Below are 25,160 nucleotides of genomic sequence, written 5' to 3'. Positions count from 1 at the left end.
CTATGTATGCATTACAGACACATAGGTGTAACTGTATATGTTCTATGTATGCATTACAGACACATAGGTGTAACAGTATATGTTCTATGTATGCATTACAGACACATAGGTGTAACAGTACATGTTCTATGTATACATTACAGACACATAGGTGTAACTGTATATGTTCTAAGTATACATTACAGACACATAGGTGTAACAGTATATGTTCTATGTATACATTACAGACACATAGGTGTAACAGTACATGTTCTATGTATACATTACAGACACATAGGTGTAACAGTATATGTTCTATGTATGCATTACAGACACATAGGTGTAACTGTATATGTTCTATGTATGCATTACAGACACATAGGTGTAACTGTATATGTTCTATGTATACATTACAGACACATAGGTGTAACTGTATATGTTCTATGTATGCATTACAGACACATACGTGTAACAGTACATGTTCTATGTATACATTACAGACACATAGGTGTCACAGTATATGTTCTATGTATGCATTACAGACACATAGGTGTAACTGTATATGTTCTATGTATACATTACAGACACATAGGTGTAACAGTATATGTTCTATGTATACATTACAGACACATAGGTGTCACAGTATATGTTCTATGTATACATTACAGACACATAGGTGTAACAGTACATGTTCTATGTATACATTACAGACACATAGGTGTAACTGTATATGTTCTATGTATACATTACAGACACATAGGTGTAAAAGTATATGTTCTATGTATACATTACAGACACATAGGTGTAACAGTACATGTTCTATGTATACATTACAGACACACAGGTGTAACAGTATATGTTCTATGTATGCATTACAGACACATAGGTGTAACAGTATATGTTCTATGTATACATTACAGACACATAGGTGTAACAGTACATGTTCTATGTATACATTACAGACACATAGGTGTAACTGTATATGTTCTATGTATGCATTACAGACACATAGGTGTAACTGTATATGTTCTATGTATGCATTACAGACACATAGGTGTAACTGTATATGTTCTATGTATACATTACAGACACATAGGTGTCACAGTATATGTTCTATGTATACATTACAGACACATAGGTGTAACAGTACATGTTCTATGTATACATTACAGACACATAGGTGTCACAGTATATGTTCTATGTATACATTACAGACACATAGGTGTAACAGTATATGTTCTATGTATACATTACAGACACATAGGTGTCACAGTATATGTTCTATGTATGCATTACAGACACATAGGTGTAACTGTATATGTTCTATGTATACATTACAGACACCCAGTGCAGACGGGGAGAACAGTGGAACCATATCATCGTGACTTCTTCTCGGCCCTTTAATACTTTACCTTCCAACGCCGCCTCTGCAAATCCCTCAGGTGCCTGTAAGAAAGCAAAGGGAGCAGTAAGAGGTACAGAACGATACCTCCTCATTGCCATGTTAGGGATTATTGTAGTCGCTGTACATAGTAACAGAGTGATCAGTTGAGGCCATTTGGACTAAGGTTTTGCTGCATATTTGCACTATTGTCATTAGGGTGAAACCAGATTGTTCTGCCGAGATCAATATAAAGGGGACATTTGTGAGATCTGATTACAGGACACTAATATTATTTGCTTTTATTTTCTAAAGTGCGGTAGAAAAAATAAATCTGGTTGGTTGTTAGGGCTCTTCTCGTGTTACCTGATCAGCAGACACCTTTCATAGGTCATCAATAAACTGGAGAACAGCGCACCCTGTGGCCAAATGTGCATGAGACGTGATAAACGCTACCCCAGAGGTATTCAACATGCGTCACATCCGCTGCTGTGGAACTACACATTCCAGCATGCTCCGCCACAGTTTTAGCATGCCCTAATAGCAATACAGTAACAGGGAATACTTGGATATGTAGTTCCACAGCAGCTGGAGTGTTGAATGTTGATAACATTAGACTTGAGTGTATAAATGCACTAAGGGCCTAAGCACTAAGTAAATTGTCCTAGTCATGCAGATTCCCTATTATCGAGAACCAATCGGTTGTGAGGGTGATCTCAGCAGGACAGAATCGCGCAGCCACTTGTGCGCGCCTTTGCAATTTTGTGTCTACTGAATCCGGCCCTAAATCGCAGCAAACGATCCGCAATTAGCTAAAAAGGTTGTTTCAAATATAATTTGATTTTATAAAAAGTACAGATGGAGTCCAGCAAGTCTCACTATAACACTAAGATATTTGGTCCAGCCAGCACCCCCCAAGGCCCTGCAATGTAACAGCCATGACCTCCTCCATCAGACAGGTACTGGTGATGTCAACAGCTCTCCTGTCCCACTGATTGGGACATCCATGCAGGAGGAGCAGTGACAACACTCTGATAGACTGAGGGACATAAAATGCCTGATCTGCAGCAAGGAGGACACTTGTGGAGCCCCTCGGGGATCATGGTGGGGGAGCATCAGAGCAATAGAACCTCAGCTTCTCTACCAGTATACAGTGACAGCAGCCGAACCACAGCACGTGGCAGGTGACAGAACGCAACGTTCACAGGTCTTCCAGGACGGTAGTGAAGGAGGCAGCTGGCATAGAAAGAATGTGGGCACCCGATCACTCCTCAACTGGGCATATCTGGCGCTAGTCCACCAGCTCTGACAGAGGCACGGTCTTCTCTCAGTTGGTGAGGTCCCGGATTCGGAGGAAATGTAGCAGCGGGGACCAGTGAAGGAAATTTAACTCACCGCTATGTGAATTGACCCCAAGTAGACACCATATCCGAAAGAAATATAAGCGGAAATCAGTATTCATAGGCAGCAGCCCTGCCCTGATAGTGACTGACATGTACAGCTAAGAGGCTCTCCCTGTACTCATAGGCTGCAGCCCTGCCCTGATAGTGACTGACATGTACAGCTAAGGGGCTCTCCCTGTACACATAGGCTGCAGCCCTGCCCTGATAGTGACTGACATGTACAGCTAAGGGGCTCTCCCTGTACTCATAGGCTGCAGCCCTGCCCTGATAGTGACTGACATGTACAGCTAAGAGGCTCTCCCTGTACTCAGGGTGATCCCAAACAGGGCTGGTTACAAAGTCCCCCCCCGCCGTACCTGCCAATCATTTGCAGTGTAGCCGTACTGCTGGAAGCCATAGCTGTTACTTTTCTGGTCGTACTTCCAGTTGGAAAACATCTGTTGAAATTGCTGAGAATAGTAATTAAACGCCTGCACGTAGTCTGTAGCTGGGTTGCTCACCGGAGGACTGAAAGCAAAATAAAATAAAAAAGTGAATTGAAAACGAAGACCTATGATATACGATTCCATTGGTGATGACATGGATGGCCCTAGCAAGGTTTGCATGTATAACAGGAGACCTAGCATTGATCACTACACTCCGGCAGTAACTACGCACACTTAGAGTTCTTTGTTTAAAGGCTAACAGCCTATTCTGAAAACTGATTTCCATTCAGAACTAGGAAGGTGTCCTTTAAACAGAGGACGTGGTATGGCCTTTAAACCCGCACACTAGGAAGTGAATAGAAGCAGGCGTGATTTCGTGTAAATGAAAGGGATAAATTGGTATATGACACCAACTTACAGCTGTGTCCCAGCCTCCGCTTCCGCTGACTGGGTGCTGCCAAGGTGATCGCTCAAAGTGGACGGTACTCTACTGTTTAAGAAAAACTTAATGTAAAGTTGGAAAACCCCATTGAAAGCTCACAAAACTGTTATATCATCTCTTATACTATCTCACACAACGCTGTAACAGGCGATCCATTCATACAACAAGAGAAGTGGATTTCCATTTACCTCGGGTCCGCTGGTTTCGTATAAAGTGCGTGCTTCAGCTTAAATCTCTTAGGCTGTAAAATAAAATAAATACATTAGAGAAGTAACTTTAATACTCTATACAATGAGACCCATCCTACTGTGTGGGGCTATCTGTACTGGGCGGCTTTTACACGGTGCTATGAAAACAAAGTTACTGCTTGGTTAGAAAAGTAATTGTAAATTAATGAAGTGAGCAAGCTCTGCCGCAACTTTCTAATGGAGCATGCGATGGTGGAACTACAAGTTTTATGTATGTGAATACCCAAAGGTAGGAATGGGATCACGGATGAGCGATGTGCTGTGGAAGATGGCCGAGCTATAATGTCGATCGTACTTACAGGATTAGTGTTGGGGATCAGTTTTCCATTCACGTTCAGCAGACACCTGGACGCGGCAGCTTGGTCAGATAACTCCACAAAACAATAACCAGACAGCGCCCTGTGAAAGAGACAGAACAAAGCGCGGTGAAGGCACATTTCACTGGGAAAAAATAGCTAATACAGGAACGATCACGAATAAAGATACGTTATGGGGGATTATAAATACAATCTATTTCCAGCAGCTTGGTGTATGACCTTGTGTTTAAAACCCTTAATCCGGTCTTTCATTTAGTGCTGTGTACATGTCTTTAGACCCAACATTTATGCCCTAACAAAACAGCTAATCCTGCGGTGTAATCCCGTTCCCTGTGATATTACATTCTCAAAGAATTTAAGATCACAATTTTTCTTTTTCTTACATGTGCTTTTGTTGTAGGTTACTAAACATATCAAGAACAAAGAGCAAAAGAAATAAGCTTAAGTATTGAATCCCCACAACATTAATCTGTGTGCGCAAGTACAGTGCATCCGGAAAGTATTCACAACGCTTCACTTTTTCCACATTTTGTTATGTTACAGCCTTAATCCAAAATGGATTAAATTAATTTTTGTCCTCAAAATTCCACACACAATACCCCATAATGACAACATGTAAAAAGTTTTTTATTACGATTTTTGCAAATTTAACAGAAAAAAAAAACCCTAAGAAATCACATGTACATAAGTACTCACAGCCTTTGCTCAATACTTTGTTGATGCACCTTTGGTAGCAATTACAGCCTCAAGTCTTTTTGAATATGATGCCACAAGCTTGGCACACCTATCTTTGGGCAGTTTCACCCATTGCTCTTTGCAGCATCTCACAAGCTCCATCAGGTTGGATGGGAAGCGTCGGTGCACAGACATTTTCAGATCTCTCCAGAGATGTTCAATCAGATTCAAGTCTGGGCTCTGGCTGGGCCACTCAAGGACATTCACAGAGTTGTCCTGAAGCCACTCCTTTGATATCTTGGCTGTGTGCTTAGGGTCATTGTCCTGCTGAAAGATGAACCGTCGTCCCAGTATGAGGTCAAGAGCGCTCTGGAGCAGGTTTTCATCAAGGATGTCTCTGTACATTGCTGCATTCATCTTTCCCTCTATCCTAACTAGGCTCCCTGTTCCTGCCGCTGAAAAACATCCCCACAGCATGATGCTGCCACCACCATGCTTCACTGTAGAGAGGGTATTGGCCTGGTGTTGAGCGGTGCCTGGTTTCCTCCAAACATAACACCTGGCATTCACACCAAAGAGTTCAATCTTTGTCTCATCAGACCAGAGAATTGTGTCTCTCGTGGTCTGAGAGTCCTTCAGGTGCATTTTGGCAAACTCCAGGCGGGCTGCCATGTACTTTTTACTAAGGAATGGCTTCCGTCTGGCCACTCTACCATACAGGCCTGATTGGTGGATTGCTGCAGAGATGGTTGTCCTTCTGGAAGGTTCTCCTCTGTCCACAGAGGAATGCTGTAGCTCTGACAGAGTGACCATCGGGTTCTTGGTCACCACCCTGACTAGGACCCTTCTCACACAATCGCTCAGTTTAGACGGCCGGCCAACTCTAGGAAGAGTCCTGGTGGTTCCGAACTTCTTCCATTTACGTATGATGGAGGCCACTGTGCTCATTGGGACCTTCAAAGCAGCAGATATTTTTCTGTACCCTTCCCCAGATTTGTGCCTCTAGACAATCCTGTCTCCAAGGTCTACAGACCTCAGAGACAGTATGTGTGTGCAAGTGTGTAAGTACTGAATCCCCACAACATTGTGTGTGCGAGTATGTGTGTGTGTGTAAATACTGAATCCCTACATCATTAATCTCTGTGTGTGTAAGTACTAACTCCCCACAACAATAATATGACGTGTGTGTGTGTATGTATGTGTGTGTGTGTATGTGTGTGTGAGTACTGAATCCCTGATAATGACATTAATATGTGTTATAGCCAGTGACTGCAGCATTACAAGTCTATTGGGGTAAACATGAGGCAGATTTGTTCCAGGTTAGCTGGTGGTATGAAATGTCGACACCAGAAAGTCGACATGCACTTTAGATCGACTGTCAAAATGTACCAGAATGTTGACAAAGTTTTTTTGCTTATTTAAGCTAACCCAAAAATATATATATATTATATATATTATATATATATATATAAAAAATTTTACTCACCGTAAAATCTCTTCCTCATCCATCTGGAGGATGCCATTACCTCTGGGTTATGTATAGTGAGCCGTGGAGACGGGCACGAAGACTGGCTCCCACCCCCTATATAACCTCTCCCCTTCCACTAGAACCTCAGGCTATGTTTAACAAAGCTGGGGAAGGACCCACAGAAGAACAGAGAAAACCAGAAACCCAACAGGTAACTAGTATGAAACCAAACATAGGAGGATCCCAGCATCCCCCAGATGGACTCCAAGTAAGAGATTTTACTGAGAGTAAAAATAGTATTTCCTTTATCATCCATCTGGGGGATGTCAATACCTCTGGGATCTACCAAAGCAAGACAAAAACCAACAAAGAATCTGTACATATTAAAGACGCAGTGCGCTCCAAGTAAATGCGTTAACGCACGTACGTGACATCCAACAGTGCTAAGGAAGAAGCTTCACTTGACACTGAAACCTGGTGAAAAGCTGGAAGGACGATATCCTGGTTAATATGGAAAACTGATACCACTTTCAGGAGAAAGGAAGGTTTAGTGCTTAACTACCCTATCCTCATGAAAAATGAGAAGTGGAGATTTACCAGAAAGAGCCGCTAACGCAGATACTTTTCTGGCCGAGGCAATGGACAAAAGGAAAACAACCTTCAAAAGTGATATCTCGCAATTCTACAGATTCCAATGCATCAAAAGGTGCCTTTTGAGGTGCCTCCAAAAACTAAATTCAATTCCCAAGGAGGAACCGACAGGACAGAAGGAAACTGTATGCGTAGAACACCCTGCAAGAAGGTCTGAACTTCAGGAATGGTGGCCAATTTCCTTTGAAACAGGATTACAGGATCTAAAATTTGTTCCTTAAGAGAGGACAATCTAAGACCCTTAACCAACGCATCTTGCAGAAAAGACGAGACACTCGGAACCTTTCAGGTTTGAACTTGTGTCGTTCACACCAAGAAATATATATCTTCTATATCAGATGATAAATCTGGGAAGTGACTGGTTTGCGAGCCTGTATCATGGTATTTACAACAGGTTCTGAAAACCCTTTGGCCCTCAAAGATGTTGGATTCAAGAACCATGCTGTCAAAGTCAAGCGAGGCAAATCGGGGTGACAGCATGGACCCTGAAGTAACAGATCTGGACGTAGGAGCAGACGATATGGGACATCTGTCAACTTGTTCCAAAGAATTGTGTACCAATGATGGCGCGGTCAGTCTGGAGCCACCAGAATGACCGGCCGTGCCACTGATCTAATCCGCTGAGGTACCCTTGGTAACATTACCAGAGGAGGAGAGATGTATCCTAGTAGGAGCACCCAAGGCGATGTCCTGGCATCCACCAGGGCTGCGTGAGAATCCCAGGACCGAGATCTGTACCTTGGAAGTTTCTTGTTGAGACGGGAAGCCATTATATCAATGTATGCAGATCCCCAAACCCATCCTAGTGCAATTCCCATTCACCTGGATGCACACTGTGGCGACTTAAGAAGTCCACCTCCCCGTTGTCCACCCCTGGAATGTTCAGCAGTGGCCAAATGTTATGAGAATGACACAAGTATTGGTTTTCACAAAGTTTGCTGCGTCAGTGTTTTTAGACCTTTTTGTCAGATGTTACTATGGTATACTGAGGTAACATTACAGCATTACATAAGTGTCAGATGTTACTATGGTATACTGAGGTAACATTACAGCATTACATAAGTGTCAGATGTTACTATGGTATACTGAGGTAACATTACAGCATTTCCTAAGTGTCAGAGGCTTTTATTGACAATTACAGTAAGTTTATGCAAAGAGTGAATATTTGCAGTGTTGACCCTTCTTTTTCAAGACCTCTGCAATTCGCCCTGACATGCTGTCAATCAACTTCTGGGCCACATACTGACTGATGGCCACCCATTCTTGCCTAATCAATGCTTGGAGTTTGTCAGAATTTGTGGGTTTTTGTTTGTGCACCCGCCTCTTGAAGATTGACCACAAGTTCTAAATGGAATTAAGGTCTGGGGAGTTTCCAGGCCATGGACTAAAAATTTCGATGTTTTGTTCCCCGAGCCACTAAGTTATCACTTTTGCCTTATGGCAAGGTGCTCCATCATGCTGGAAAAGGCATTGTTCCTCACCAAACTGTTCTTGGATGGTTGGGAGAAGTTGCTCTTGGAGGATGTTTTGGTACCATTCTTTATTCATGGCTGTGCTCTTAGGCAAAATTGTGAGTGATCCCACTCCCTTGGCTGAGAAGCAACCCCACACATGAATGGTCTCAGGATGCTTTACTGTTGGCATGACACAGGACTGATGGTAGCGCTCACCTTTCCTTCTCCGGATAAGCGTTTTTCCAGATGCCCCAAACAATCTGAAAGGGGATTCATCAGAGAAAATAACTTTACCCGAGTCCTCAGCAGTTCAATCCCTGCACCTTTTGCAGAATATCAGTCTGTCCCTGATGTTTTTCCTGGAGAGAAGTGGCTTCTTTGCTGCCATTCTTGACACCAGGCCATCCTCCAAAGTCTTTGTCCTGTGTCATGCCAACAGTAAAGCATCCGGAGGCCATTCCAGTGACAGTCATGTGGATTGACGTGCTGACTAAGCAGAAAGGTGACAGGTGACGGAGACACCACGCCCCCTGAAGGCACCTCTACGGGGACCCCTAGGCATATCCCAGAAGATCTGAAAGCTGCCCCTGCCTTGCGTCGAAAGAAACGCAACCGAGGAGATTTTGGTTTTGGTGTTGATACGGGAAGGTAAGGGACTTTTACCTCTCATGACCTGAGAAATAATTTTAATTAATTATGGACCAAACAGAAAACCTCCTTCAAAAGGCAGTGCCTCTAAAGCATGCTTGGACTCTATGTCTGCCTTCCATGTTTTAAGCCAAAGAGAATGTCTGGCGGAAATATGAGACTGTACATGAATAGTGTCTAATATAGCATCACCTATATAGGTCAGAGCCTCCGAAATTTGATCAGCTAAAGCACTAGCTTCAGACAAATCCTCCGATTGAAACCCAGCAATCATCTGGACCATCCAGGAATTGATCGCCTTTATCACCCAGGCGCTGGCCAGAACAGGCCGCAGCGAGACTCCTGACAAAGTGAATATAGACTTAAGTACAGCCTCATTCTTCCTATCCATAGGAACCTTAGGTGTTACAGACTGCTTTGTGGGTATAACAGTATTCCTGACCAACCTAGCAATAAGAGCATCCACCATGGGTGGAATTTCCCAAGGCTTGGTATCGTCTTCCGAAGAAGGATAAAGATACTTAAATTTCTTTGGAATATGAAATTTGGAATCAGGTGTGACCAGGCTTCTTTTAATATTTCTCCAAAATGTGAAAATTCTGGGAAAACAGATGAGTTTCTTTCTTTAAATGTAAGAAGAAACCTGTAACTGGTCAATGGAATAGCTGCCTCTCCCGGACCCTATTTACCAGCATAGACAGCCCAGAATAAGAATGGGAGTCCTCCTCCCAGTTTGAAGTGTCTTCCCAGTCATAATCCAAGTCCCCTTCTTCCTGGGAAGTGGCGGCTGAAGCCTGATCTCCAGGAAAATCCACTGAGGAATGGCCTGAACGTCTCTTAACAGCCCCAGCTGACGTTAGTGGCCCCTGCTGATGTTACCATTTTATTTAGGGATGCAGCCATCTGAGCGAGACATCGTCCCATATTCTGGGCCCATCTGGGCTCTACCGAGAGATCAGACAAAGAAGGAGTACAGGGTTTGAGCACAGGGTAACATATAATTTGCCTGAGAGTGACATAATTCACCTATGACCTCAGCCATAGACCTGGCCCAATCAGACATCACCGACTGTTCAGCCGAACTTCCCGGTAATGAATCTCCCTGTGAACAACCAGCACAGAGTGCAACCTTGTTGACAAGTTTTTATCACATTTTGTTCAAGTATAAAAAGTGACTGATCCCTGTTTTTTGGAACCCTTGTCTGGCATACTAAGAGAGAAAGACAAGTCTCACCAATACAGATACAGAAATCCTCTGGAAAAGTGTAGGACTGATTAGAAAAAAAAAAAAAAAGCATTATTCAACAATGCTATAAGACCACCATATATCACCAGGTTAATATCAAAAGTAATAATCCTAGTTTAACTGCTTATCTGATAAGAGCCATCACCCTGTAATTTGCAGGGGGTCTTAGCAAAGCAGGTCTCCAGCAGCGCTCAAACATCAGCCAAAATAGTGTTTGGGGCGTGGCCTGTGAAGCCCCGTGAGCCTGCTGTCACTCAAATGCATGGGGCGTGACCGGGCATGCCGTCGGGTGTCCCGTTTTATTCAGGACACCTGACGTCATCATAGGCGTTCCCTAGCCGCCGGTGCCTCCCTCCGGAGATCCACACGGTTTGCCTGATGCACAGCGACTCTTAGTGATGACATCATAGACCGCCCGCCTGCATGTGCAGTGGCGCCGCGTCTTAGGAGCGTGGCCAACGAGCCGCCCTCCCCAAAAGCTGGCAGCATGCTCTGTTCTATAACAGCTGCTGCCACGTGAGTAGTAACGTGTCCAGCCGCTCTGCTAAAGCGGTGTGCCGGGAAGCAGTAATATAGCAAACAAGGTTTTTGCATGTAGAAATATATCTAGCTTTTTGCCAGCGGACCCCTCAGATGTGTCTGGTATGGATAGAGACCCTGCGGCCGTCTTTAGAGTGGGATTTAGGGTTCACACAAACCTCTATTCTATCTAACTCCTACTCTGCTAGTGCTCGTCACCTGCTGCCAGCAACTAAGCACCTAAACAGGAATACACCTGACTAAAAGCCAGGACCTATCTAGTGACTTACTCCAAGGAACTAAAAAAAAGACTGAGGTTCTAGTGAAAGGGGAGAGGTTATATAGGAGGTGGGAGCCAGTCTTAGTGCCCGACTGCACAGCTCACTATACATAACCCAGAGCTAATTGCACCCCCCAGATGGATCAAGTAATGTACTAGCGTTCCCGCTAGGCTGTTTTAGCGGGGCGCGGCGCCCTGCCCTCCTTCTGGAGGGCAAAAAGCACCCTGCCCTCCAGGAGGAGGGCAAAAAGCGCTCTGCCCTAACAGCCTGCTGGAGCCGTTCTCACCCGCAGGACGCAGTGTCCCGCGGGTGGAGAAACATGCGGTGACCCGGTCACCGCCGGAGAATAGACGCCGGGCGCATGTCTATTATCCCTTTCTGCAGCGCTTTGGGGCTGCCCGGCATGTCCGTAAGTGCCGGGCACGCCCCCAAGTATGACGAAAAGGGGACGCGTCTTATAGACACGCCCCCTTTTCATGACCACGCCCCCTTTTCGGACGCGCGCGCGCGCACTAGATTGCCCTCTCTGGCTCCCGCGCCCTGCCTGCCGCCGGAGCTAGAGGGAACACTAATGTACTAGTGTTAAACGTTGACATTCTGACTGGAAACATCATTTTTAGTGTCACAGCTCATGTGAGTACGTGTATGTGCGTGTGTACATACGTGTGTGTGTGTGTGTGTGTGTATGTGTGTATGAGGGGTGTGTGATAAGTTTCACAATCTGACAGTCTGGTTGTGACCTGTAATCTCTAACTATAGTTAAATGCCAGGACACAGAACCGTATATAAGCAGCACTGCACACAGAAGAAGTCAGCTTGTTCACTTCCTTCCCAAACCTGTTATATGGAGCTCAACAGGGGCCACTGGACCTTCTACCACTACAAGAGTGGTCTGTGACAGCAGGTGAGTTTTCTCCGACTGGTTTTGTGGAGAAAGTGCCGTCCCGAATCAACTGTGTTTGAGTGGTTTGGAGAATTTCATCACAGGAGACGTTGAGCGCTGCTGCCGACTTATGTCTGCCATCTTCTAGGACAACATTGCCGCAGTGCAGGCCATAGATGAGGTGAACTTCAGGGTGACCATGGTCCAATTAGAGAAGACGGAGATAAGCATCTTGGCCTGAGCAAGGTTTCTGCACGCTGGGTGCCCCATCAGCAGACTGGACAGCAGGAGATGGCTCGGGTGACTTCATTTGATGGTGGTCGCTCAAGCTCTGTCTGGGAGATCAGTGGTGATGAATCCTGGAGCTACAATTTCCACCCAGAGACCAAGCAACAGTCTGCCCAGTAGGCCACAGTTGGAAGTGCTCCACCACAGAAGGTCCGAAGTAAGCACAGTTTAGACAAGCAGATGGTGGCTGTTTTTGTGGCCAAGACTGGTCGTGTAGCTACCATACCACTAGTGCTGCAGCACACCATCACTGGGTACCGGTACGCTAACCACGGCCTTCTGCAAGTGCTGGAAGCCATTTCAAGGCGCCCTCCAGGAACTCCCAGTCGTGGTTCCCCTCTCCATCAAGACAATGCACCTGCCCACAAGTCCAGGAGCTTGGCCATCCGCCATACAATCCAGACCTGGTCCCCTGCAGCTTCTTAATGTTGCCACAGATTAAGCGCAAGATACATGGAATTTGTTTTGAGTCACCGGAGACCTTCATCCAGCATGTAGAAGACATACCTGCATTGGGCTGGTCCAAGTGGTTTCAGCGCATTGCAGCTTTGCATAAAATCCTCTGGTGGACACAAAAAATGTAACGTTCACTTTGTAAATAGAACACTTTTTGTGCATCCGGAAACTTACTGCACACCCCTCGTATGTGTGAGATAGACAGATAGATACACTTTCATTGTTATCAACAAGCCTGGTGGGAACCCAGCTGCTTGGATCAGGTTTGTAGGAACACATGGAAGGACACTCCCCCCTCCAACCAAAAAAATGAAAACATTATTGACCAAGATCAATTGATTTATATTGTGTTATGCAATATTTCTGGCTTCCCCCTCTTCCCTTCTGTATCCCCATTTCTTTGTATTAAACTTTCAATAAAAACCATTATTAACAAAATTAAAACATTATTCTCGTCACCCCCAATCCTTCTCACCCTGTGAAGCGGTTCCGTATGATCTTGACACTCATTACCGCCTCGCCCATGGCTTGGAACGCCTGCATTATGAAGCTCTCATCCATATTCTCATCCATCTGTCAATCAATACAGAAAACGTCACATTACTGAAGTCACCTTGATGTTGGCGCCAGGTGGGGTGAAGCTGAGATGATCTACTTCATTATGGATTTCCGATTTAGGGGGCAGGATCTTGTTCTTCTCGCGCCTGCAGCTTATTCTGTATACATGAAATCCCTCCGTCATATCGGGACCGGCAAATCGCTTAGTTATTAAACCCCCAGAACACAGAGTAAGGGACCAGGAAAGGAACACGCCTAGCCCAAATGTAATAATAAGGTAACAGCCTGCACTCTGCAGGCACCGGTGCGAGTTTGGCAAGATGGCCGTTAGCTTTAAAGGAACAATAACTGCATCTAATGGCTCTCCCCCCGAAATCGCAGGTCCAAGTGAGAGCAGCATTAGAAACGCCAAGTGTTCCACAGATGTAAGGGGATGCGTATTATACATATTAGACGCCAGGGCTCATATTCAACATTCTGCTCCCTATTTCCACTAAAGGAGACCTAGGTAACACATTGTTATAGTGATGTCACTGATCCCGAGGGCGTCTCTCCTACGCCGAGCAGTACTCAAGCCTAGATATATACAGCAGGACGCACATGGCGGTAACACAGAAAACAAGACTGGGCCGTTAGACACCACAAACAACCAACAGCTGCTGCAATGTATATAATCAATGAAATAACTTACTGTAACAAAATCACTAAACACACACACACACAGGAATGTTAGAGAATTTACAATAAACGTAAAGCACATAATAAATAACTATTGAAGCACAAATAAAAAATATTTGAATAAAACACGTGAATTACATATTAAACAAAACCCAATGAAAACCACATGTAACATATGCAAAAAATAGTAGTAATATTATTATAAAATCGCACGGCACAGAAGTCAGACTCAATCCTCCAATCAAATAGCACATACATACAGAGACGGTGCCGGAACACAAGGCCTGATTCAGGGATTGGCGGAGCTGCAGAGCCGCGCACACTAGGGGATGCGCAAGTACGTCCCTCTCACATGTAAGTGCAGCAGGAGGAAACGGACGCCTCCTTGCGGCATTTGCGGTCAGTGTCTGGGGTCACCATCGCAACCATTGATGGTTTTTCCCTTGGCCTGGGCAGGCTGTGGCAGCTGTGAGGGCAGGAACTGCGCCCACCGATGCAGACTCTGGCCTCAATGCTCCCGAAAAAAGGGGTGACACGTCCCCGTTGCCGGGAATGCAGGCTGTCCCCGCTCCCCATACGCTTCTGCCTGTCTATCAGGCAGAGGTATGGGGATCCTGCTGTTATCACAGAACCTGCGGGCCAAATGCGGCCAGCCATCTTCCCCAATTAGGTCCGTCGACGGACTGCAGTTTGGCATCTTCGATTCACCACTAGTCCCCCGCAATAGCAGCGATAAACCTCCAAGAGAATGGGAGCCCCGCTCGTCCCTAGGCCATCCCGCCGATCCAGCCTGGGACCTCCAACCCAAGCCTAGACACAGGGCTGACAAGCCAATGACCGAAGGCAGCATCTGGCCTGAAGGAAGCAGAGACCATGGTATCTTATGAGCATAAGGACAAGGATAGTGTATGATTAGATGAAGGTTTGGGGACTGGATGGATTCAGGTGTTTTTCGCACCCCCTGCTGGGTGCCTACACAAATAGGCGCCTGACAGGGCAATTCAGTTAGGGCACCCATTAGTACTTATTGCAGCCAAAAGCACCGGGCTATACCCGTCTAAAGAAGTAAGCTTTGACGCCCAAAAAATCATTATGGCGCTCAACAAACCGGACTCTCCACTCTTTTTGCACCTCACGAAGCTGCAAGGCCAGTATCTGAGAATAGGGAGCAGGGACAGACCATGAGGAGCAGAGAGCGAGGCCAGGGCCAGTATCTGAGGAGAATAGGGAGCAGGGAGAGACCATGAGGAGGAGAGTGAGGCCAGGGCCAATATCTGGGGAGAATATTGAGCAGGGACAGACCCTGAGGAGGAGAGCGAGGCCAGGGCCAATATCTGGGGAGAATATTGAGCAGGGACAGACCCTGAGGAGGAGAGAGCGAGGCCAGGGTCAGTATCTGAGGAGAATAGGGAGCAGGGACAGACCATGAGGAGGAGAGAGCGAGGCCAGGGCCAGTATCTGGGGAGAATAGGGAGCAGGGACAGACCATAAGGAGGAGTGAGGCCAGGGCCAGTATCTGAGGAGAATAGGGAGCAGGGACAGACCATGAGGAGGAGAGAGCGAGGCCAGGGCCAGTATCTGAGGAGAATAGGGAGCAGGGACAGACCATGAGGAGGAGAGAGTGAGGCCAGGGCCAGTATCTGAGGAGAATAGGGAGCAGGGACAGACCACGAGGAGGAGAGAGCGAGGCCAGGGCCAGTATCTGAGGAGAATAGGGAGCAGGGACAGACCACGAGGAGGAGAGAGCGAGGCCAGGGCCAGTATCTGAGGAGAATAGGGAGCAGGGACAGACCACGAGGAGGAGAGAGCGAGGCCAGGGCCAGTATCTGAGGAGAATAGGGAGCAGGGACAGACCATGAGGAGGAGAGAGCGAGGCCAGGGCCAGTATCTGAGGAGAATAGGGAGCAGGGACAGACCATGAGGAGGAGAGAGCGAGGCCAGGGCCAGTATCTGAGGAGAATAGGGAGCAGGGACAGACCATGAGGAGGAGAGAGCGAGGCCAGGGCCAGTATCTGAGGAGAATAGGGAGCAGGGGACAGACCATGAGGAGGAGAGAGCGAGGCCAGGGCCAGCATCTGAGGAGAATAGGGAGCAGGGACAGACCATGAGGAGGAGAGAGCGAGGCCAGGGCCAGTATCTGAGGAGAATAGGGAGCAGGGACAGACCAAGAGGAGGAGAGAGCGAGGCCAGGGCCAGTATCTGAGAAGAATAGGGAGCAGGGACAGACCATGAGGAGGAGAGCGCGAGGCCAGGGTCAGTATCTGAGGAGAATAGGGAGCAGGGACAGACCATGAGGAGGAGAGAGCGAGGCCAGGGCCAGTATCTGAGGAGAATAGGGAGCAGGGACAGACCATGAGGAGGAGAGAGCGAGGCCAGGGCCAGCATCTGAGGAGAATAGGGAGCAGGGACAGACCATGAGGAGGAGAGAGCGAGGCCAGGGCCAGTATCTGAGGAGAATAGGGAGCAGGGACAGACCATGAGGAGGAGAGAGCGAGGCCAGGGCCAGTATCTGAGGAGAATAGGGAGCAGGGACAGACCATGAGGAGGAGAGCGCGAGGCCAGGGTCAGTATCTGAGAAGAATAGGGAGCAGGGACAGACCATGAGGAGGAGAGCGCGAGGCCAGGGTCAGTATCTGAGGAGAATAGGGAGCAGGAACAGACCATGGGGAGGAGAGAGCGAGGCCAGGGCCAGTATCTGAGGAGAATAGGGAGCAGGGACAGACCATGAGGAGGAGAGAGCGAGGCCAGGGCCAGTATCTGAGGAGAATAGGGACCGGGACAGACCATGAGGAGGAGAGAGTGAGGCCAGGGCCGGTATCTGAGGAGAATAGGGACCGGGACTATGATATGAGAAGCACAGATATCACATCCATTAGTAACAGTGAGGAGAATAGGGAGCAGGACTATAAAATGAGAAGGACAGAGGGGATGGAGGCTAGGGACTCTCGTCTGCAGACCCCACCTGTACACATCAGTGCAGCTTCTCAACACAGGGAGTAAAAGAACAATCTAAATTAATTAAAAACATGTTTAGTTCAAGATATTTTTCATTAGTTTTAGTGTTTCATAGAGTAAGTTACACTCTGCAAAGAACCATGACCTAATTGCTGGGAGGTTGCTGTAATGGTGACAGACACATTGGGGTATATATATATATATATTCTCTGTAAAGCGCTGCGGAATATGTGTGCGCTATATAAATAACTGGTAATAAATAAATAAATAAATAAATATATATATATTAATATTATACACAGTGCATCCGGAAAGTAATCACAGCGCTTCACTGGTTCCACATTTTGTTATGTTACAGCCTAATTCCAAAATGGAATAAAATCATTTTTGTCCTCAAAATTCCACACACAATACCCCATAATGACAACGTGTAAAGTTTTTTTTTGAGACTTTTGCAAATTTAATTAAAAAAAAAACAAAAAACTAAGAAATCACATGTATATAAGTATTCACAGCCTTTGCCATGAAGCTCAAATTTGAGGTCAGGTGCATCCTGTTTCCACTGATCATCCTTGAGATGTTCCTACAGCTTAAGGCCCCCATACATCAGAGATTGATTGCAGCAATCATGCAATTTGCAATCGATTGTGTATAAAAATCTTTCCCTTTTTCAATCGATTGCACAATTGCCACAATCGACTGAAAAAGGTAAAGATTTTTATACACAATCGATTGCAAATTGCACGATTGCTGCAATCAATCTCTTATGTATGGGGGCCTTTAATTGGAGTCCATCTGTGGTAAATTCAGTTGATTGGACATGATTTTGAAAGGCATACACCTGTCTATATTAAGGTCCCACACTTGACAGTGCAGGCCAGAGCACAAACCAAGCATGAAGTCCAAGGAATTGTCTGTAGACCTCCGAGACAATATTGTCTTGAGGCACAAATCTGGGGTAGGGTACAGAAAATTATCTCCTGCTTTGAAGGTCCAATGAGCACAGTGGCCTCCATCATCCATGAATGGAAGAAGTTCAGAACCACCAGGACTCTTTTTAGAGTTGGCCGGCCGTCTAAACTGAGCGATCGTGTGAGAAGGGCCCTAGTCAGGGAGGTGACCAAGAACCCGATGGTCACTCTGTCAGAGCGACAGCATTCCTCTGTGAAGAGAGGAGAATCTTCCAGAAGGACAACCATCTCTGCAGCAATCCACCAATCAGGGCTGTATGGTAGAGTGGCCAGACCGAAGCCACTCCTTAGTAAAAAGCACCAGCCTGCCTGGAGTTTGCCAAAATGCACCTGAAGGACTCTCAGACCATGAGAAACAAAATTCTCTGGTCTGATGAGACAAAGATTGAACTCTTTGGCGTGAATGCCAGGTGTTATGTTTGGAGGAAACCAGGCACCGCTCATCACCAGGCCAATACCATCCCTACAGTGAAGCATGGTGGTGGCAGCATCATGCTGTGGGGATGTTTTACAGCGGCAGGAACTGGGAGACTAGTCAGGATAGAGGGAAAGATGAACACAGCAAAGTACAGAGACATCCTGGATGAAAACCTGATCCAGAGCAATCTTGACCTCAGACTGGTTCATCTTTCAGCAGGACAACGACCCTGAGCACACAGCCAAGATATGAAAGGAAGTGGCTTCAGGACAACTCTGTGAATGTCCTTGAGTGGCCCAGCCAGAGCCCAGACTTGAATCTGATTGAAAATCTCTGGAGAGATCTGAAAATGGCTGTGCTCCGACGCTTCCCATCCAACCTGACGGAGCTTGAGAGGTGCTGAAAGAGGAATGGGCGAAACTGCCCAAAGATAGGTGTGCCAAGCTTGTGGCATCATATTCAAAAAGACTTGAGGCTGTAATTGCTGCCAAAGGTGCATCAACAAAGTATTAAGCAAAGGTTGTGAATACTTATGTACATGTGATTTCTTAGTTTTTTATTTTTTTTATTAAATTTGCAAAAAACCTTTTACACATTGTCATTATGGGGTATTGTGTGTAGAATTTTAAGGACAAAAATGAATTTATTGCATTTTGGAATAAGGCTGTAACATAACAAAATGTGGAAAAAGTGAAGCGTTGTGAATACTTTCCGGATGCACTGTACTAAAGTGAGAGTTTTTAGAAGTGGAGATGTTGCCCAGCAACCAGATTATAGCTATTATCTTCTAGAAGGTGCTAGATAATTAGAATGTGATTGGTTGCTATGGGCAAAATCACTTCTAAAAACTCACTTTAGTAAATACACCCCATTATTTCACTATGTTCAACGTAATTGTCTTATAATGGCACGCTAAAAAGGCCCTTGATCTAGGTATACATTTATAAATACACTGTATAAATGTATGGGAGGGAGGTAAGGTACACGCCGACAGACATATAGGGGGAGGGGTACATGCATAGAGATATATAGGGGGAGGGGTACACGCCTACAGACATATAGGGGGAGGGGTACACGCCTACAGACATATAGGGGGAGGGGTACATGTATAGAGATATATAGGGGGAGGGGTACACACCTACAGACATATAGGGGGAGGGTACATGCCTACAGACATATAGGGGGAGGGGTACATGTATAGAGATATAGGGGGGAGGGGTACATGTATAGAGATATATGGGGGAGGGGGTACATGTGTGTGTATATATATATATATATATATATATGGGAAGGGGTACATGTATAGATATATAGGGGTAGTGGGTACATGTATAGAGATATATAGGGGGAGGGGTACATGTATAGATATATAGGGGAGGGGTACATGTATAGAGATATAAAGGGGGAGGGGTACATGTGTAGAGATATATAGGGGGAGTGGGTACATGTATAGAGATATATAGGTGGAGGGGTACATGTGTAGAGATATATAGGTGGAGGGGTACATGTGTAGAGATATAAAGAGGGAGGGGTACATGTGTAGAGATATATAGGGGGAGGGGTACATGTGTAGAGATATATAGGGGGAGGGGTACATGTATAGAGATATATAGGGGGGAGGGGTACATGTATAGAGATATATAGGGGGGAGGGGTACATGTATAGATACATAGGGGAGGGGGTACATGTATAGATATATAGGGGAGGGGGTACATGTATATATATATAGGGGGAGGGTTACATGTATAGAGATATATAGGGGAGGGGTACATGTATAGAGATATAAAGAGGAAGGGGTACATGTATAGAGATATAAAGAGGGAGGGATACATGTGTATAGATATATAGGGGATGGGGTACATGTATAGAGATATATAGGGGGAGGGGTACATGTATAGAGATAAATAGGGGGAGGGGTACATGTATAGAGATATATAGGGGATGGGGTACATGTATAGAGATATATAGGGGATGGTGTACAGGTATATAGCTATATAGGGGGAGGGGTACATGTATAGAGATATAGGGGAGAGGGGTACATGTATAGAGATATTTAGGGGATGGGGTACATGTATAGAGATATATAGGGGAGGGGGTACATGTATAGAGATATATAGGGGAGGGGGTATAGAGATATATAGGGGATGGGGTAGATGTATAGAGATATATAGGGAATGGGGTAGATGTTTAGAGATATATAGGGGATGAGGTACATGTATAGATATATAGGGGAGTGGGTATAGAGATATATAGGGGAGGGGGTACAGGTATAGAGATATTTAGGGGATGGGGTACATGTATAGAGATATATAGGGGAGGGGGTACATGTATAGAGATATATAGGGGGGAGGGGTACATGTATAGATACATAGGGGAGGGGGTACATGTATAGATATATAGGGGAGGGGGTACATGTATATATATATAGGGGGAGGGTTACATGTATAGAGATATATAGGGGAGGGGTACATGTATAGAGATATAAAGAGGAAGGGGTACATGTATAGAGATATAAAGAGGGAGGGATACATGTGTATAGATATATAGGGGATGGGGTACATGTATAGAGATATATAGGAGGGAGAGGTACATGTATAGAGATATATAGGGGGGAGGGGTACATGTATAGAGATATATAGGGGGAGGGGTACATGTATAGATACATAGGGGAGGGGGTACATGTATAGATATATAGGGGAGGGGGTACATGTATATATATATATATATATATAGGGGGAGGGTTACATGTATAGAGATATATAGGGGAGGGGTACATGTATAGAGATATAAAGAGGAAGGGGTACATGTATAGAGATATAAAGAGGGAGGGATACATGTGTATAGATATATAGGGGATGGGGTACATGTATAGAGATATATAGGGGGAGGGGTACATGTATAGAGATAAATAGGGGGAGGGGTACATGTATAGAGATATATAGGGGATGGGGTACATGTATAGAGATATATAGGGGATGGTGTACAGGTATATAGCTATATAGGGGGAGGGGTACATGTATAGAGATATAGGGGAGAGGGGTACATGTATAGAGATATATAGGGGATTGGGTACATGTATAGAGATATTTAGGGGAGGGGGTACATGTATAGAGATATATAGGGGAGGGGGTATAGAGATATATAGGGGATGGGGTAGATGTATAGAGATATATAGGGAATGGGGTAGATGTATAGAGATATATAGGGGATGAGGTACATGTATAGATATATAGGGGAGTGGGTATAGAGATATATAGGGGAGGGGGTACAGGTATAGAGATATTTAGGGGATGGAGTACATGTATAGAGATATATAGGGGAGGGGGTACATGTATAGAGATATATAGGGGAGGGGGTATAGAGATATATAGGGGATGGGGTAGATGTATAGAGATATATAGGGGATGAGGTACATGTATAGAGATATATTGGGGATGGGGTACATGTATAGATATATAGGGGAGTGGGTATAGAGATATATAGGGGAGGGGGTACAGGTATAGAGATATATTGGGGATGGGGTACAGGCATAGAGATATATTGGGGATGGGGTACATGTATAGAGATATATTGGGGATGGGGTACATGTATAGAGATATATTGGGGATGGGGTACATGTATAGAGATATATAGGGGAAGGGGTATAGAGATATAGAGGGGTACATGTATAGGTATATAGGGGGGAGGGGGTATATGTATACAGATATATAGGAGGGAGAGGTACATGTATAGAGATATATAGGGGATGGGGTACATGTATAGAGATATATAGGGGGAGGGGTACATGTATAGATATATAGGGGGAGGGGTACATGTATAGATATATAGGGGATGGGGTACATGTATAGATATATAGGGGGAGGGGTACATGTATAGAGATATATAGGGGATGGGGTACATGTATATAGATATATAGGGGGGAGGGGTACATGTATAGATACATAGGGGGGAGGGGTACATGTATAGATACATAGGGGGGAGGGGTACATGTATAGATACATAGGGGGGAGGGGTACATGTATAGATACATAGGGGGGAGGGGTACATGTATAGATACATAGGGGTTAGGGGTACATGTATTGAGATAAATAGGGGATGGGGTACATGTATAGAGATATATAGGAGGGAGGGGTACATGTGTAGATATATATATAGTGGGAGGGGTACAGGTATAGAGATATATAGGGGATGGTGTACATGTATAGATATATAGGGGATGGGGTACAGGTATAGAGATATATAGGGGATGGGGTACAGGTATAGAGATATATAGGGGATGGGGTACAGGTATAGAGATATATAGGGGATGGGGTACATGTATAGAGATATATAGGGGATGGGGTACATGTATAGATATATAGGGGTGTGGGTACAGGTATAGAGATATATAGGGGAGGGGGTATAGAGATATAGAGGGGTACATGTATAGGTATATAGCTGGGGAGGGGGTACATGTATACAGATATATAGGAGGGAGAGGTACATGTATAGAGATATATTGGGGATGGGGTACATGTATAGAGATATATAGGGGAGGTGGTATAGAGATATAGAGGGGTACATGTATAGGTATATAGGGGGGGAGGGGGTACATGTATACAGATATATAGGAGGGAGAGGTACATGTATAGAGATATATAGGGGATGGGGTACATGTATAGAGATATAGAGGGGGAGGGGGTACAGGTATAGAGATATAGAGGGGGAGGGGGTACAGGTATAGAGATATAGAGGGGGTACAGGTATAGAGATATAGAGGGGGAGGGGGTACATGTATAGAGATATAGAGGGGGAGGAGGTACAGGTATAGAGATATAGAGGGGGAGGGGGTACAGGTATAGAGATATATAGGGGGAGGAGGTACAGGTATAGAGATATAGAGGGGGAGGAGGTACAGGTATAGAGATATAGAGGGGGAGGAGGTACAGATATAGAGATATAGAGGGGGAGGGGGTACAGGTATAGAGATATATAGGGGGAGGGGGGTACAGGTATAGAGATATATAGGGGGAGGGGGTACAGGTATAGAGATATATAGGGGGAGGGGGTACAGGTATAGAGATATATAGGGGGAGGGGGTACAGGTATAGATATATATAGGGGGAGGGGGTACAGGTATAGAGATATATAGGGGGAGGGGGTACAGGTATAGAGATATATAGGGGGAGGGGGTACAGGTATAGAGATATATAGGGGGAGGGGGTACAGGTATAGAGATATATAGGGGGAGGGGGTACAGGTATAGAGATATATAGGGGGAGGGGGTACAGGTATAGAGATATATAGGGGGAGGGGGTACAGGTATAGAGATATATAGGGGGAGGGGGTACAGGTATAGAGATATATAGGGGGAGGGGGTACAGGTATAGAGATATATAGGGGGAGGGGGTACATGTATAGAGATATATAGGGGGATGGGGTACATGTATAGAGATATATAGGGGGATGGGGTACAGGAATAGAGATATATAGGGGGAGGGGGTACAGGTATAGAGATATATAGGGGGAGGGGGTACAGGTATAGAGATATATAGGGGGAGGGGGTACAGGTATAGAGATATATAGGGGGAGGGGGTACAGGTATAGAGATATATAGGGGGAGGGGGTACAGGTATAGAGATATATAGGGGGAGGGGGTACAGGTATAGAGATATATAGGGGGAGGGGGTACAGGTATAGAGATATATAGGGGGAGGGGGTACAGGTATAGAGATATATAGGGGGAGGGGGTACAGGTATAGAGATATATAGGGGGATGGGGTACAGGTATAGAGATATATAGGGGGAGGGGGTACATGTATAGAGATATATAGGGGGAGGGGGTACATGTATAGAGATATATAGGGGGAGGGGGTACAGGAATAGAGATATATAGGGGGAGGGGGTACAGGTATAGAGATATATAGGGGGAGGGGGTACAGGTATAGAGATATATAGGGGGAGGGGGTACAGGTATAGAGATATATAGGGGGAGGGGGTACAGGTATAGAGGGGGATGGGGTACAGGTATAGAGATGTATAGAGGGAGGGGGTACAGGTATAGAGATATATAGGGGATGGGGTACAGGTATAGAGGGGGAGGGGGTACAGGTATAGAGGTATAGAGGGGGAGGGGGTACAGGTATAGAGGTATAGAGGGGGAGGGGGTACAGGTATAGAGATATATAGGGGGAGAGGGCACTGTGGGACACTGAGAGCTGGGGGTACCGGGGAGGGCACTGGGTATCTCCCTCCTGCAGGCACAGACATACTCACCACATCCCCCATCCACAGGCTGGCCATCTTCCCCGCTCCCAGCACTGCCCGCTGCTGATTGGTTACAGTGGACTTCCGGGTGTGCAGTGCTGCTAGTAGGGGAGAGTCTGATGTTACCGTGTGTTATGTTATGTGTCTTCAGTGCCGGAGCAGCCGGCGGCCATCTTCCCGGAGACCAGCATGTACTAGCAGGTGACTCCCACAGCTGCCACAGTGCCCCTGCCAGGCTGTATAATATCATCATCATGCTACAGAGTACAGATACTATATACCTATATACTGCACCCCTATGTGTGTGTGTATATATATAGATATATAGATATAGATATAGATATATTATTAGAGATGAGCAGGCTCGGATCTCAGAAATCTGAACCCACCTGAACTTAGCGATCCAAGCGGGTTTTCCCGCCTAACTCGGATCTCAAAACAAGGCAAAACGTCATCATCCCGCTGTTGGATTCTCGTGGGTTTTGGATGGTATAAAAGGTCTCGCGATCGCCGCCATTTTCATTCCGTCTGTGGAGAGTGAAGAGGAAGGAGGGGGCTGTGATCGCTGTG

General features: G+C 45.7%; 1 protein-coding gene across 2 annotated transcripts in view; it reads right to left on the bottom strand.

Moving 5' to 3' along the window:
* TRNAU1AP (tRNA selenocysteine 1 associated protein 1) overlaps window positions 1-24,692 on the bottom strand; it is a 37,780-nt gene extending 13,088 nt beyond the window's left edge. Inside the window, exons 1-7 of one of the 2 annotated variants that reach the window (XM_088480884.1) lie at window positions 24,600-24,692; window positions 13,240-13,337; window positions 4,178-4,277; window positions 3,819-3,871; window positions 3,607-3,678; window positions 3,120-3,270; window positions 1,392-1,425 (exon numbers count right to left, since the gene is read on the bottom strand). In XM_088480884.1, coding sequence (XP_088337010.1) covers window positions 1,392-1,425; window positions 3,120-3,270; window positions 3,607-3,678; window positions 3,819-3,871; window positions 4,178-4,277; window positions 13,240-13,337; window positions 24,600-24,626 — 535 coding nt within the window. In that variant the 5' untranslated portion in view covers window positions 24,627-24,692. The remainder of the gene's footprint in view (window positions 1-1,391; window positions 1,426-3,119; window positions 3,271-3,606; window positions 3,679-3,818; window positions 3,872-4,177; window positions 4,278-13,239; window positions 13,338-24,599) is intronic. The other variant, XM_088480885.1, reaches the window with a different exon arrangement.
* Between the last annotated feature and the right edge of the window lie 468 nt (window positions 24,693-25,160).

Source organism: Taudactylus pleione, unplaced genomic scaffold (assembly GCF_031769625.1).
Source record: "Taudactylus pleione unplaced genomic scaffold, aTauple2 ptg000257l, whole genome shotgun sequence".
NCBI classification, from domain to species: Eukaryota; Metazoa; Chordata; class Amphibia; order Anura; family Myobatrachidae; genus Taudactylus; species Taudactylus pleione.
The sequence above is the reverse complement of the archived record's forward strand: the minus strand, read 5'-3'. Positions and strand labels throughout refer to the sequence as shown.